This window comes from Stenella coeruleoalba (assembly GCF_951394435.1).
Source record: "Stenella coeruleoalba genome assembly, chromosome: 8".
Taxonomy (NCBI): Eukaryota; Metazoa; Chordata; class Mammalia; order Artiodactyla; family Delphinidae; genus Stenella; species Stenella coeruleoalba.
The window spans coordinates 675993-692218 of record NC_137154.1 but is presented as its reverse complement, the minus strand read 5'-3'; the positions used below and the strand labels follow the sequence as shown (position 1 = coordinate 692218).

The window sequence follows — 16226 nt, the reverse complement described above, 5'->3', positions numbered from 1 at the left end:
CTTGACCTGGGCTTGCAGATTCGGCTCCAGACGCAGTAAGCATCCAATCTGGGTGGTTCTGGTGTGTATGATACCAGCTCCCACAAAGTTTGCAGGATTAGGATCGACTTCCTCTAGGAGTGCAGAACCAAAGCCAATAATCTGTGGGAAGAACCAGGAGAAACAGGAGCCCCTTACGTCGGCGCCAGCAGAAGTGGAGGGTTCTCCGAGGCGAGAAGCCACCAGCCTCCTCTGAGGACTCCGGTCGTGTCCCGACCCTGGGAACGTCCACAGCAAGACCTTTACCTTGGCTTTGGTGATCTCTGTGTCCATTGGATGCTTCGCCTTGAAGATATTCTGCACTTCCTGCTGGGGACTGTGGGAAACCGAGGCCAGCGCGAGTGCCGTCAGCTGAGCCAGAGCCGAGGCCCCCCACCCACCCGGGGGGGACAGGGCGCCACTCACTTGCTCAGCTGCTTCCAGCGCTGGAAGAAATCCTGAGAAGCCATCTCCGTGGGCTGGAAAAACTTGTTGAGTGTGATAGGCAGCTTCACAGACACATTCTGAAAGGTTCCCCCATACCTGTGAGCAACACAGAGGCATGCTGGGAAGAGTCCACGTCCCGAGTGTGCCACCTCCAGGGCACAGGGGGGCCGCGTGCAAAAGGCGGGGCGGAGAGATCTGGAAGGGCGGCCCAGGGCTCCAGGGAGGCTGGTCCATCTCCGGCGCACCGTCATCGATGGCCAAGGACGTCGGGGAACGTGCCCCCGCCACCCCCGGCCGAGGCTGCTGGGCTGGTCGCAGCGCCGGGGACAGGCGCCGCCTCTTCCCGTTCCCCAGGAGTCCGTGTCCTACAACTCCAAGTTTAAATCGTGTGGGTTTTTTCTTTTTTCCATGAAAAGACTAAAAGAAAACAGTGTGCCTACGGAATGAAAGAAAAATTCTGCACGTCTATTTCCCTAAATTTTACAAAGTACACCATCTGCAGGTCCCTTTATACCTCGTATTTGGAAAGGTGCTTTTTCAAAAGTTAACCTTACAAATACCCAACAGGGAAGGCTGGGAAGGAAGCACACTCTACCACAGTCGCTGAAAGACGGCAGGAACGAGCCGAGAAGCAACAGACACGTCAGAAAAAACAGTCAGGCCGACGTGTACGCTCAGAGTACAACACACAGGCGCTCACACCCCAGACGAGGCCCTGGTGGGCCCAGCGCCGGGTGGCTGGCCTCTGGAGCAGCAGGCTGCGCAGCGCCCGCAGCGGGACAGGCCCCTCGGTCTCTCGCCTGAAAGCCCTGGGCCTTGGGAAGAAGGCCCCGCCCACCCGGCGTCCCAGACCCGGGCACCCTTTCCCTCCCCCACTTCCCACACCCCCCTGTAGCAGACGCCTCTGGAGTGTGCACGGCAGGTCACCCCTCGGTCCTCACCACACCCTCTGAAGGAAGGATGCAGAGGTCCCGCGTCACAGCCACGTGCCGGCCCAGCCTGACACCCCCGCGTCCAGCAAGAGCGGCTGGTGCCTCGGCCGGGGCTCCCACCTGAACTGGATGTTGAGGACGGGCGCCTCGGTGAAGTCGGACACGCACTCTATGTTGACAGCCTGCTGCACCTGCGCGCCCCCGTCCACGGTGGGGTCCACAGGCTTGGTCTGCAGGCTCAGATGTGCATGTGTCAAGGAAGCTGTGGCGACGCTGGGAACATGGGCTGAGCCCCGAGTTCAGAGAGGCTCCAGAAGGGGCCCGGCAGGAGTCGGAGCTCACATCCTGACCTCGGACGAAACCTGCCATACGTGTGTTTTTAGTAACTTAAACATTTAGCTTTAACGGTCCACGTTTAAAGCGTGTTTATCTTAAAATAAAAATAGATCTGGCCTGTAGTAAGGAGGTTCCTGCTTCACGGCTTTTCCAGGGAAGGCGGCATCCTCGGTGGTCAAGCTGGGCCTCCTTCGCCCTCACTTTACCCAGGTGGCCCATCATCGCGGGAACAGGACACCTGGATGGCAAGGCTGACGGGCTGGAGAAGCTCACGTCCAGTTCTGCCATTTATATGGGACCGTCTCTGGTCGCAGCTCGTCCCAGGTGGCCCATCACTCGCTCTGCCTGGGCAGCAGCTCCCTGGGAGACTCCCCAAGGAGACCAGAGCCCCAGCAGATGTGGAGGCCGGAACAGGCCTGCATGTACTTCACCAGCGTTATAAACAAGCAACCTGAGTGTGGGAAGGTACCCCGAGGTTGCATTAACAGTACCTGGAAACGCCCTCCTAGTCTATCCTCCACCCGCTTCTGCCAGGGGCCTAGGGGCAACGGAACCAAGGATATTGGCCTGGAGGTCGTCCGAACAGATGAGCGTAGGAGTAAAGCTCAGGAACTGCGTGGAGGTCTTATTACCGTAAAATATGAACATCCGGCCTAGAAGGAAGCAAAGCAGCTTGTTCCCACGACACGCCACAGCCTCCTGAGCTGCACGGAGGAAAGCAGAGCCCCCGGCCCACACAAGTGACGCCCGAGCCCTCAGCCTCGGCACTTGGGGGGCTCGGAGCCAGCACAGCAGGAACCGCCACACAGACCTCTGTGGACGTCTTTACACCCTCAGAATTCAGAACGGAACGTGAACTTCAAATCTCCTGAAGAGGACGCACAGGTAGGCATGCCTCCCCGACAGCCTAAGAAACACCACGGCTCCTGGGTGACGCCACCGTGGCCCGGAGTCTAACCCCTTCATCCAATGAGAAACGAACACCTCCGTCCGTCCTCAGTGAGAAGGAGTCTGAGGGGCCCCACGGGGCAGATGCGCTGCCTTCCCACCCTCCACTCGTTTCCGCAGACAAGGCTCCACGATGGTGCCAAGAGGGAGGCGGGGCCAGCAGCCCACAGGGCCCCTCGGCAACAGCCCCAGTAGCCAGTGGGCACAATTTTGGGGGGCTGGGGGGAACAGAAAGCTTTTTTTAAAAATGTGGTAAAACATACACCATATACCCTGCAATTCACCGTCTCCGCATCTCTTGGCGCACAGGGCGGGGCACGAAGCACATTCACATGGTCGTGTTACCTTCCCCACCTTCATCCTCAGAACGTTCCGTCTTCCCGAACGGACACTCTGTCCCCATGAACACTCACTCCCCTCCCCTCCCCCAGCCCTGGGCCCCACCGTCTACTTTTCTGTCTCTGTGGATGTGACTCCTCCAGGGACCCCTAGGGAGTGGAATCAGACAGGATTAGTCCTTCTGTGACTGGATTATTTCACTGAGTGTGATGTCCTGAAGGTTCACCCTGTGTAGCCTGTGTCACAAGCTCCTTCCTTTTTAAGGCTGAGTAATGTTCCAGTGTGTGTTTAAACCACATTTTGTGTATCCACTCAAATGGATGGACACTTGGGTTGCCTCCACCTTTTGGTGACTGTGAACATGGGCATGTGAATACCTGTTCCAGTCCCTGCTTTCCTTTCAATTCTTTTGGGTAAATACCCAGAAGTGGGATTGCTAGGTCATATATATGGGAGTTCTATTTTTAGTTTTTTAAGAAACCTCCAGACTGTTTGCCACAGCAGCAAATACATCCCCCCAGCGCACAAGCTTCCAATTTCTCTGCGTCCTCGCCAACCCTCGTTTTGTTTTTTATAGCAGCCGTGCCGATGCGTATGAGGTGGTACCTCGATGGGTCTGACTGCATTTCTCAGACTATTGGTGATGGTGGGCGCCTTTGCATGCTCTTTTGGACACCTGAATGTCTTCCTTAGGGAAATGTCTGAGACTTCTGCCCATTTTCTAACTGGGTTGTTTTTCTGTTGTTGATTTGGAGTCCTCTATATATTCTAGAAACTAGACCCTTTTGAGATTTGTGATTTGGAAATACTTTCTCCTCATAACTTCTAAGAGAAGTTTTCATTAAGTAAAGTAAAATACATACCTAAATTCTGCCGAAACTCAGACTTCAGTCCAATCTGAAGAAGCTGGTTTTCAAACAACACACCATTATTTTTACAGACAAACCTGGGGGACAAGGGACAGCATGTGAGTCACTCAGAGCCACCCACCCACCAAAAATACCAAGATCAGTTTCGAAAAAGGGTTTAAAGAACACGAAGACCAGAAAAACCTCTCTGGGACAGGAGGGAAGGGAAAAGCAGCAAATATTCCGACGAACACCATTAAAAGCGCCCGCTAGAGATGGGAGGTAAGTTGAGAGGGTGACACGGCACAACCAAGGGATGACCACAGGAGCAGGTCGTCTGCCTTCCATGAAGGTGCTGCTCCACCGTGACAGCTTCCACTGACGCAGGACGCGGGCGCCACGGCAAAAGCACACACGCTTGTTCAGGTCGGCCCACAGGCTCGGCCACTTGACACGCGGCAGTGGCCTCCAAACGGCCTCCACCGGGGCTGTCCGCGGGCCACGCCCACACCCAGGCGGCCCTCCCTGCCCCTCCTGTCCTCCCCTCCCCTCTTCCCTGCTCTCCCTTCCCCTGGTGCTGCGAAAACTGGACAGCTACATGGAAAAGCATGAAACTAGAACATCTCACACTACATATAAAAATAAACTCAAACTGGATTAAAGACCTAAATGTAAGACCTGAAAGCATAAAACTCCTAGAAGAGAACACAGGCAGAGCACTCTTTGACATAAACTGCAGCAAACATTTTCTTGGATCTGCTCCTAAGGCAAAGGAAACAAATGCAAAGATAAACGAGATCTAATTGGACTTAAAAGCTTTTGCACAGCAAAAGGAAATCATCAACAAAACAAAAACACAACCTACTGAATGGGAGAAAATATTTGCAAATGGTAAGACCAATAAGAGGTTTAATTTCCAAAACATATAAACAGCTCATACAACCCAATATCGAAAAACCAAATGACCCAATTAAAAAACGGGCAGAAGACCTGAACAGACATTTTTCCAAAGAACACATACAGATGCCAACAGGCACATGAAAGATGCTGAACATCACTCACCGTCAGGGAAACGGGGATCAAAACCACGAAGAGACAACACCTCACACCTGTCAGAACGGCCATCATCAAAAAGACCACATATAACAAATGCTGATGAGAGCATGAAGAAAAGGGAGCCCTTGCACACTGCTGGTGGGGATGTAAATTGGTGAAACACTGGAAAACAGTATGGCGGTTCCTCAAAAGACTAAAAATACAGCTACCACATGACCCAGCAATTCCAGTCCTGGGTATATTCAAGGAGAATGAAAACACTAATTTGAAAAGACACATGCACCCCAATATTCACAGCAGCATTATTTACAAAAGTGAAGATACGAAAGCAACCTAAGTGTCCGTCAGCGGATGAGTCGATAAAGATGTGGTATAATATACGATGGAACACACGCACACACACGCACACACACACACGCACACACACACACGCACACACGCACACACACACTCGGCCAATACAAAAATGAAATTCTGTCATTTGCAACATGAATGGACTTGGAGGGCGTCATGCTAAGCGCAATAAGTCAGACAGAGAAGACAAATACTGTATGCTGCCATTCACGTGTGGAATCTGAAAAATAAATGAATATAACAAAACAAACAGACTCACAGACACAGAGAACAAACTAGTGGTTACCAGCAGGGAGAAGGAAGCGGGGAGAGGGAAGACAGGGTACGGGAGTAAGAGGTGCAAACTGCTACACGTAAGACAGACAAGCCACCAGGATATACTGCACAGCACAGGGAAATACAGCCACTATTTTGTGATAACTCTAAACGGAATATAACCTAAAAAAGTTGAGTCCCTACGTTGTACACCTGACACTAATATGATGTTGTAAACCAACTAACTATATACCTCAGTTTAAGAAAAAGAGTCTGTTTTCCGCCACAGACGGACAACTGGCGGCACTGCAAACCCGCCCTTCCCCAGTCACTTCCAACAAGCGACAGGAAATACGAGTCAGTGTGCGGGGCGAACGGAGAGAGACAGGAGAAACCAGAAAACCACAAGAACTCTTCCGCGGTCACAAAGACCAAGACGAGCAGCCGCTCCTTGGAGACGACAGAACTCACACCCGCTCTCCTCTCGGAGGGGGAGCCCCCCACCTCCTGGCTGGATCTAGATCAGCAGAGACAGAGGCACAGACAGCAAGCAGGGAAAAGGGGCAGGATCCGCGCAGCGAAGCGCGGGGAAGAGCAGCCTGGGATTTCGCCTTCAAAGTGGGGCAACGGGGCCAAGTCGACCGCACGCAGGACTCTGCTGGCCCACAGCGGGGGTGTGAACATCGGGACACCGGTCAGACAGAGGTGACAAGGACGGAACAGGTCAGCGGAGGAGCAGGAAGCAGGCTTGGAAGCAGACCCCACAGGACAAAGCAGTGACTGTGAACTGAAAAGCGTCTCTTCAAGAAAAAGCTAGGTGCCTGGAGGGCAGACACAGGGCGTGATTAGAGAGCCCAGGGGCACAGCACGGAGAGCAGAGCACAAGCGTCCTGCAGGGCAGGCGCAGCCCACGGGAGCAGACAGCACACAGGGCGCCCACCACTCCCTCACCTGTCCAGCGCCTGAGCCTCCTCCCTCCCTGGGCACCCAGGGCGCAGGCCTGGCCGGGCAGGGGGAGCCCCTGTCCTCGGGATGCAGGAGGCAGACTACCTGGCGAAGTTGTCCTCGGAGCCGGGAGCCAGGGGAGCGACCGCGGAGGGTGAGTCTGAGAAAACGTCCACGAGCAGCCCGCCGGAGGAGGGTGGAGGTCCCGTGGGGACGGGGGGCGCAGCCCCCAGCCCCAGTAGGTCTGCCGACGGAGAAGGCGTGGACTGGAAGACAGGGAAGGAGAAGGTCAGCGCAGACCCTTCTGGGCACCACGCCAGGCAAGCGCAAGGGCCTGCACCCCACCCACACCCCGAAAAGAAGTGTCTGGTTTCAGAGACAAGACTGTGCGTGTCACTGTCAACCATGTGAAGAAGTCTGGAAAGATGGAAGAAGTAAAAGCCAGCAGCTTACTAGGGCGCAGCCTTAGTCATCTACGTTCTGCTTCGTTACAGAGGAAGAGCAGACAAAATGCCTGCAGAACAGGGTTTTTTTAAAAATAACTGCTTTTTTCGTTGTTTTGTTTTATTTTGTTTTTAATCGAAGTACAGCTGACTTACAATGATGCGCCTAAACAGCTGCTTTTTGATCCTAGGCAGGAGACAAAGGGCACAACAAGCCCTTCCAAAATCCCCCTCCAAGCTCGCAGGAGACACAACAGCGCAGCTCATCACACGCGCCCTCCCCAGACGTCCCCCACCAGCTGCGCAGAGAGCTGGCGCTGCCCCTGCCTGGGCGCACGAGTCCAGAAACGTGCACGGTCCTGAGGACCCAGAGGTTCCTGTCGCAGCGAGAACCAGGCCTGTGAGAACTCATCTGGAGTGACTTTTAAATGTCCCCCTGGACCCTCCCGAGGGCAAATATCCACTTACAGTCACCTGAGACTACATCCGAGAGCTGCTTTCCGTCACTGCAGTGAACACCTTGCTCGGTGTTACTGCGCACTCACTCATCTTTCCAGGAACGCAGCCACGCCGGCAGCCACGCTGAGAGCCCAAGGAGGCCAACGCCCCTTCTTTCTCAGGAGTGTGGATGCACCCACCCCAGGCACTGGCCAGCCCGCCCTCAGGCCATGCGGAGGACGTACACGTGGGAATCATTACATTAGCATAAATAACTACTTACTTCCCTTTTATTTTTAGAGCACTGCACTGAATTTCTAAAACATTACACGCTTAGGCAGATGATCTTCTGTATGGATTCCACGTTGAGACAAAAGAGGCGTTACAGAACACGTGTCCCGTCCCGCAGAGAGGACGTGGGCCTGAGCCGGCCAAGAGCTCCGCTCCGTGCGCCAGGCCCTCCTTCCTGGGGCTCCAGGGCAGGCCGCGCGCCAGGCCCACCCTGCGGCCGGAAGCGGCCCGGAAGCGGGCGGCTCCGGGTGAAAGGGGCTCCTGGGCAGAGCCGACAGGCCAGGCCGTGCTCCCCAGGAGAAGGGGAGGGGCCCCCAGAGGAGCTGTCAAGCTTCCTCAGAAGCTTCTGCGCCATTGGGGAGAGTCGATGAAATGGCCACGGGGGCTCCTGGCCCTGCACCTGGGATGACACTCCCACACACACAGCCCCTCACAACAGCCTCCCGCCAGCGAGGCCATCTTCGGGAGCCTGGCCACCCAAGGTTAGGAGCTGCTCCCGGGGCGGGGGGGGGGGCCCAAGCCTGCTGTGAGTGACGCGAGAAAGGCCTCTGTCTGGGCCACAGAACCCGCAGCCTGACGAGGTCACTGCACCTCTGCCACCTACTGCACAATGTCTCCACTGGTTCCCAAAGAACAGTGCAAATGCTTTTTAAAGTAGGCAAACCCTTCTGTCCCATTAAGTCAAACACGGACAGACAAAAGCAAGGCTGCTCCTTAGGGAGGCCCCGCTAAGACGCCTACTCCCTCCCCAGACCCCACGTGCAGGCTCTACCCTGCAGCACTGGGACCCCCCGCCGCTTCGCCGCCTCCCCCTCTTCTCAGGACTCGGGGAGACCCTCCCCCAGGAGCCGGCCTGGCACCCGGCTCTGCACAGGTTACACCTGCTCAAAGCGCCGCACACCACAGGGTGCAGGGTGGCTCTGGGCTCCTCCGCCAGCCCAAAGCCCCAGGAGGACCGGCAGCCTCCAGACACCCACCCTCAAGGCGCACAGACAAGCACCCCAAAGCCACAGCTGAGCCGAGCTCCCAGGAAGGCCACAAAGAAAATCGCCTCCTGGCATGACCTGCGACCCTAAATAAAAGGCATTCTGGCCACTACTGCCCAAAGCAAAAGGCAGCCCAGGCGTTCTCGTGAGATCCAGACATCTCAACGCCACCTGGCGGCGGGGCCTCCCTTCTGAGTTTGAAGACAGGAGAGAGAAGACACCAGGAGGAGAATCCCAGCCAGGAGGGACCCCAGCCTCTTTCCTGTCCTGCTGCTTCTGCCTCAACTCCCCAGCCCCGTCAAGGCCTTCCCCCTGCCCCAGCTCCCTGAGCCGTGAGGACGAACGGGAACTCACATCCACAGGGCCACGAAGGGCGCCCCTGGAGAGAAGGTATCAGGGCTCAGGTGAGAGGTCCTGGCTGTGACGGGGCCCCAAGTCAAGGGCCAGGCCAGGTCTGAGCACAGGCCTCACGGCGGGCCCGAGGCCCCGGGGCACACAAGGAGACGTGGAGCCAGGCAAGCGCCCCCCAAGGAGCAGCAGGACTCAGACACGAGCACGCTCTGGATGAGCAAACCAGCCGGGCCCCGGGCCGTCCACACGCCGCACGCGCCACCAGTGGGGCCCGCCCTCACGGAGGCCGCCGCGCAGCGTAAGCAGCACCGTCCATGGTGCCGCACCGGCGTCCTGGAGGGGACACACAGCTCTCCAGGCTGCCTCCCGACGGGCCAAGCATAAAGACCAAGGTCCTCGGGAGCCGCCTGCAGGGCCGCAGGGGCTGCTGCCCAGCCGGGCTAACGCACCTGCTCCCCGGGCTCCCTCCACTGAGCCGAGAAAGGAAACACAACTCTCAAAACGGCATCTTCCCCGACGAACGTCAAAGGACATGTTCTCAGGGCATCGTGCGTGAACAGGACGCTCGCTCTAACGCGCTCACTAGTGAAAAACCTCTGAGGACAGCAGGAGGTGGGTCCACTGGAAACCAGCGAGGGGTGCGGGACTACACGGCAGTCGTGCAAGAGACGGGTGACCACGTCTTCTAACTCCAAAGCCGAGGCGAGACGTGGGAGCTGACCGCGGACCCCAGACAACCATCCGACAGACACAGTCTGGCTGACAGACACAGGCGTCTGGGTCAGCCTGCCCCCCAACGACAACAGTCCAGGGTCACGGATCTCGGGGACCAGGTGCCCCAGGAGCTCACGCAGGGTACGGCCCTCAGGAGGGGACCCACCGCAGCGCTGGCACTGGCCGGGGCGGGCTCGGGGCCCCCGTTGACGTCGGCGCTCCTCTCCCGCTTGGCCTCCTCCAGGTCGGTCACCGTGCTGGGGCCCTTCTTCTTCTTGAGCTTGGCCAGGATAGAAGACTCACGTTCTGGAAACGGAGGCATCTCCTCCAGGACAGTCGCCTGGGGGGAAAGGAGCCCTAGGTCAGCGCAGCACGAAGCCCCATGGCCTCCGGCCCCCAGAAAGGGTGGCCAAGGCGAGGCGGGGGGCAATAGAGCAGCGTGGCGCACCAGGATGTCGGTGCTGGCGACAGTGCTGAGCCGCAGGTACTCGACGGCGCGCTGCTGCAGCTCCACGTCAGCATTCTTCAGCTGGCTGTCACTGCGCAGCACGTCCTGGATGGTGCCCTTCACCTCCGGGAAGAGGTTCACGAACTTGATGTAAGTGGACAGGAGGAGCGCCCTGGTGGGGACGCTGCACAGGTGGAACTTGGAGTGCAGCAGGTGAAACTGGGTCAGGGGGCTGGGGGGGCACACATGGGGCACAGCGTCACCTCCACGCCTCACTCCCCGCCTGGACCACCCCGCCTGAGCCTGACCCCCGTGTGTCCCCACAAGACGGGGAGTGAGCGCGGAGTGACTCTGGGGCATGAGCCCACGCTCAGCCAGAAGCTGTGCGTTCCCGCTCCAGGCCAAGTCCAGGCTCCCCTCTGAACAGCGCCGGCCATCAGCCATGCCTCCTTCCCCCCAGAATCCCTGTGTTCTGTACAGCCAACCAGAGCGGATGTCCCCTCGCTACGGGCTGTCCTGGGGAGCTCGGGACATCAGCTGGCCTCTACTAGGCCATCGGGTGTGAATCAGTGGGCACAGGCCTGGCACTGGACGCGGGACTCCCAGCTCCCGGGTGACTCACCTGGATCTCGGGTCTCCTGCTATCAAGTTCCCAAACTCCCCTAGGATGTAGCCACCGACTTTGACCAGGTTCTCGTGGCACGCTGGGGCCTGCAGCGCCTACGGAAGAGCACGCGCAGTGAGCCTGGTGCCCAGGCAGAGGAAGCACCAGTAGAGCTCGGCCTCCGGAGAAAGCCACTGAGCCGTGTGACGAGCCAGGAGAGCGGGCTCAGGCTGCCTTCCCAGGGAGCCTGCTCTGCACGCGGCCGCAGCCCCCAGAGCCTCCTGAGCCCCTCCCGAATGCACTCCCTGCGCCATCCTCTCTCCTGGCCACTTCGGCAGAGGGATCAGTAGCAGGGGAGCCCCACGGGCAGGGCCACGGCCGATCCCACCCCTGGAACGAGAGCTGCTCCCAAAAACTGACGCGTGGGCCCTGGGCAGGGGCGGGGGCACACGGCCCTCGCCGACAGAGACCACAAGCCCACCGTGGCGGCCCCACACCTGCTCTCGGACACACAGAGGCCAGCCCAAGGCCCCAGCCCGGGCAGCCTGCTCAGGAGGCCATGCGCTGACCGAGAGCCTCCCACCCGGGGTCGCTGTGCTGAAATCAGGGACAGAGGGCACCGAGACTCCAGCGGAGGCAGGAGCAGTGCCGGAGCCCGGCCTGCGGGAAGGCTGGCGGGGGCGGGGCGGGGCCACACCTCAAACACCGTCTTGGCGGCGTAGCCCTGCACGTCGTCCCGGTTGACGACGATCTGGATGACGCGGTACCACACCTCCTCGCTCACGTAGTCTCCAGCGATGCGGATCAGGTTCAGGATGGTGTCCACGTACCACGTGTAGTCCACGGCGTACTTCTCCGCCAGGATGGCGACCTTCAGCACCTGCAGGGCACGGCCACTCAGGGAGGGCCTCAGAAGGGCCTGAACCCACGTCAAAGCGACCCCCACTTGTCAAAGGAGCCCGTAAGTCTAAGGTTCCAGGAGCAGACGTGGAGGGACGTGTCGAGAGAGGCACAGCGAGCCCCGTCCTCCCCCCCGCCACCCGGCCCGCAGCCCAGGCAGCCCCGCTGGCAAAGCGCCGCCCGCGCTCGCTGGGCCTCCTGCTCCGACAGCCCTTCTCCCAGCTCCCCAGGGCACCTGCTCCGGGCTGCGGAAAGCAGGCCCCTCACCTCCCCCGGGTACAGCCTCCTCCTGCACCGAGCCTGCCCTGAGCAGCATCGGTCGCCAACCTGGAGCCCGGCCCCCCGTGCTGCCGCCCGCACGCCCACCTTCCCCAGCGTGACCTCCTGACCGCGCCCCAGATCCCCCATCCACCTGCTCTGCACACCCTCTGGCCTCCAAGTCGACCCTCCGTAACGACCCCAGAGCACCGTTCCAGAACACCCACCTCGTCACCGCCCTCGGCTTCGAGTCCTTCAAGCCCAGAGCTGGGCCCAAAGCTGGGCGCTGGGGCCCCCTCACTGCCACGCCGGCCTGTGTCCCCGCTGCGCCCACCCCCCACGCACGCCCTGCTCCCTCTGTGCTGAGCACCTGCCTCCCGGGACCTCCGCACGGGGGGGAGGGGGAGAGCCTCTGCCAAGTGATTCTGGAAGACTGGAAGGCTCCCCTGAACATGCTGATAAAAAAGCTAAAGCAAAGGCCTCTCGTCCAGTCCGTAGTAGATTCTCAACAAGGCTGCAGGGACGCGCTTCAGCTGAGACACAGGCATCGGGGCCGGTGACGACACACAGGCCGCCAGAACTCACAATCTCCTCTCGGATAGAGTAGTCGGCCGTCTCCAAGTAGCTCAGCATCTCGGCCACGATCTGCTGGGCATTGCTGCGGTCGCACATGGCGTAGAGGAGGTCCACGGCCCGCTGCCGCACGCTCACGTCCCGTTCCGTCTGGGGAACGAGCACAGAGCCAACAGCCACATGAAAGGAGCCTGGGCAGGGGACGGTGGCAGTCCACTGTGACACATGCCCTCCCACGGTCCCGAGCCGGGCGGCTCAGGCACCCCCCCCCCCGCCCCCGTCCCAGTGCTCACTCGGAGCTCTGCCCACTCAGCACCCAAATCCAGGACCCCGAGAGCCCCTCACTTGCCACCCCACTGCCCCCCTCACTCCGGCATTCAGACTCCGCAGCTCTGGACCGGCCAAGATCACGATCACACTCCATCCCCAGGGGGTGGGTCAGAGGCCGCCTGCTGTGTGGTCACAGACCGGCCCCTTCTGCGTCACCTGAGAGCCTGTCCCCGTGCTGGCTCCCAGCCCCACCCCGGACCCTCAGAAACAAGAGCACAGCTGCTCCCCAGCACAGGACAGCATGAGAGGCACTGCCATGGGCCCAGCCACAGGCACGGCAAGAGCAAGTCTTTCTGATCCAGGCAGTGACTGAAAACCACCCAGGAGGAATTCGAAACACCAGAAAGCGCGATTCCAAACCTTTGTACGGCTCCTGTTCAAAACACACACCACAAACGTCTATTAAACACGCGCAAACCCAAAGGAACAGGGTCAGACGTGTTCTCAGCAGGAAGCCCAGGACCAAGACAGTGGGTTCTGTAGCTTCCCCACCTGCCTTCAGTTTTCTAACACGTAGGAACGCAGTGGATGTGGCTGTGTCTGACCCTGAGGAACCAACCCTCATTAGAGCAGACGACCTCAGCTTGGCTCTTCCAGCTCTGGAATTTCAATTCCCTGACAAAAGCAAATATTCTTCTGCAAGGAGCGAGTTTTCTCGGAGACGTGGACAAAATATTTCATCCTTCTACCAAAACGAACAGTTTCTATCATTCCCAATTTTTATTGCGACTCTGCTCACGTGCCAGGCCCAGTGGGAGATGCCCTGTGTGGTCATGGTCTCTTGCGGGCAGAGGGCAGAACCGCCTGGGGACGCACGCAGCCCGCCAGATCGCCCAGGGCCCGAGCGCACGACCCCAAGTGACCGCGGGACCCCCCCCCCCGGGTAGCTCATGAGTGACAGCCTGAGGGACAAGGCGCCCCCGTGGCCAGGCAGCCCCAGAAGAGCACACTTGCCTTCAGGGCATTGATGACCGTCTCAATGTGTGTCTTCACAGCCTCGTGGGAGAACTCGGAGCTGGCCAGCGTGCACATGCTCTCCAGGGCCAGGTAGCGCAGGTTGGTCTCCCGGTGCTGCAGGAACTGGCCCAGCTGGTTACAGGCGCGGACCAGCAGGTTTGGCTCGCTGTGCGGACGGGAGAGGTGGGTGGGCAGGGGTCCTCCACTCGGCCTAGGCCGTGCCACGTTCACGGCCACCGCGGCCTCCCGGGACGCAAGACCTGACGCTCACTCTAGTTGGTACCACACAAGGACCCGTGCCTTGCGTCCCCCAGAGCATTTCTGAGTGCATCTGCAGAACCCCTGACTCCAGAGGGTCGAGGGCAGCTGAGACCCCCAGCCTCCACGCCAAGCTGGCGGGGCGGAGGCGGCAGGGGACCCGGCTTTCACCAAGCCTCAGCCAGAGAACCCGCTTGGCCGACAGCTGGACGAAAGTCGCGACACCGAGAGACAGACGCACAGACGGAGGTGATACAACAGAGGTTACTGGCTACTTAAGCACCGACTACGGGAAACGCGGCGTTACGTCTCTGCTCGCTCTTCACTCTGCCCTCTGAACACTTAACAAGGACAGGGAGGCCGCTCCGAGGGGGAGAGTCTCGTCACCGGTGCCCAGCCCCGTGGACCGCAGAGCTCCGGCAGCTGCACCCGGCGGAAGCGCTGCAGGAAGGCGGGGCCGCAGGAGCGCCCCCCACCCCCTCCCCTCCCCATGCCACCTCCACACACTTTCCCACCACGGCCTCGGACCAACAAAGCCTAGAGGACACACATGCTCATGCTGCACTCCCAGGTGGCCCTGGGAGCAGCGGGTCGGGCAGGATGCCCAAGAGAAGCAGGGCAGCCGTCTGGGGGAAGTAAGACCACGGCAGTCACGCTCACGGCGTGGAGGGTCTGAGGCCGGAATGCGCACGGGGCGGCCCGCCAGGGAGGGTGGCGTGGGGCCCAGGCCGCGGGGCCCACCTGTCGTGGTGGATGATAAGGCTGATGGCCTCGAAGAGCACGGCGTTCTTGGCGTTGGAGTGCTGCACCTTCTTGGACTTGGGCGGCTCCTGGGCTTTGTTCAGAATCGTCTCCAGGCACTCGGTCAGGCGGCCTCGCACTGCAGGGTCTTCTGGGCGAGACAGACAGACGTTGGCCTGGCTCCCCTTGGCCCACACGGCCGCCCCGCCTGAGTATTGGTACTCTTCATCTCACAACCCCAAAACGAAGGGCGAGGACCCCTACTCAAACCGTGTGGCTGCTTAAAATAAGAGGATTTGCCAGCCAGGGTAACTACTCATACATTTTAACACAAATAACATACACAAGTTTTTGCTGAAATATAGATTATATAAGTCCAGGAAAATAAAATCTCAGAGACGTGGACAAAACACATGATGTCAAAGTTTGAGGGAAGGGGGGGGCAAAAGGTTTTTTCCTCTACCTGCTATTACCAATAGAAATAGAGAAAACAGTCTGAAGAGCAATAAAATGAGAAAGAAAAAATTTTAAGTTCTAGTCAAACCAGAAGAAAAGAAATAAGGCACCAAAAAAAAGACTGAGAAAGCAATAAAAATACCAGAACTCCAGAAACTGTTGCAGCGCATCTAAGGCACCGGCCCAACCACCAGCTGTTCAGGGAGGGCGGGCCCTGCGCACCCGAGTGCACGGAGGGCAGGGCTCCCAAAGCCGCCCCGGGGTTGGGGGCAGGGGCCTGAAAGGAGGAGGAGGGTGATGAGATCCACCCCCATCGGGGGTCGGAGTCGCCCCAGATCTCGGAATAAAGGAGGCAGAGGTCAGTTCCACGGAGAGAACTACTGCCGCAGGAGAGATGGGGGCAGCCGGTGGGCGGGAGTGGGAGGCAACGGCGGGGTCCCGCTCCCACGCGAGGGCTCTGCCGCAGGGCGTGCAACTCACGCTTTAGTATAGAACAGACTCAGAATGGAAAGTTACTGGAATTTAACAAAGACATACCTTGTACAAACACAAATGAAGATTATAATGTAAAGGTTACAACAACAAAACCATCTTTGTAGAGGCAATTTGGAAGTATTGAACGCAAATTCTCTTGTGCATTCTTCAACCAGGAAATTCTATTTCTAGATACCTACCATACTAGTCAAATGTAACGTTTTTAGAATAAAACACGAACATAACAACATCCGTGATGTGTGCTTTAAGGTTACAGATTGTTAACAACTTAGGATGTAAGGTTTCAAACAGTTTCCAGAATTATTCGTAAAAGCAGCGATCACCCCGAGCCGTACCAAAATTGTGATTTCTCTACCAGCTGCTGGGGAAAGCCAAGAGCCATGGCAGCATCACAGAAAGATCCAGAGAACAAGAGCCAGCACCGGAGAGGACTTTAAAGGTAGCCAACGAGAGCCCTAACCCTAAAACGCTGCAGGAAACCCCTGCGGAGAGGCCTCTGCTGCAC

General features: G+C 58.5%; 1 protein-coding gene across 3 annotated transcripts in view; it reads right to left on the bottom strand.

Moving 5' to 3' along the window:
- The window catches only part of AP2A2 (adaptor related protein complex 2 subunit alpha 2), a 64153-nt gene that overhangs the window by 1527 nt on the left and 46400 nt on the right, over window positions 1–16226 (bottom strand). For 2 of the 3 annotated variants that reach the window (XM_079928623.1, XM_079928622.1), the window contains 14 exons: window positions 14771–14918; window positions 13769–13937; window positions 12497–12634; window positions 11451–11633; window positions 10772–10869; window positions 10150–10381; window positions 9868–10041; window positions 6584–6744; window positions 3884–3966; window positions 2297–2386; window positions 1518–1641; window positions 445–561; window positions 286–355; window positions 7–141 (listed from right to left, as the gene is read on the bottom strand). In XM_079928623.1, the coding sequence (XP_079784749.1) occupies window positions 7–141; window positions 286–355; window positions 445–561; window positions 1518–1641; window positions 2297–2386; window positions 3884–3966; window positions 6584–6744; window positions 9868–10041; window positions 10150–10381; window positions 10772–10869; window positions 11451–11633; window positions 12497–12634; window positions 13769–13937; window positions 14771–14918 (1922 nt within the window). Of the gene's footprint in view, window positions 1–6; window positions 142–285; window positions 356–444; window positions 562–1517; window positions 1642–2296; window positions 2387–3883; window positions 3967–6583; window positions 6745–9867; window positions 10042–10149; window positions 10382–10771; window positions 10870–11450; window positions 11634–12496; window positions 12635–13768; window positions 13938–14770; window positions 14922–16226 lie in introns of all 3 variants that reach the window. The other variant, XM_079928621.1, reaches the window with a different exon arrangement.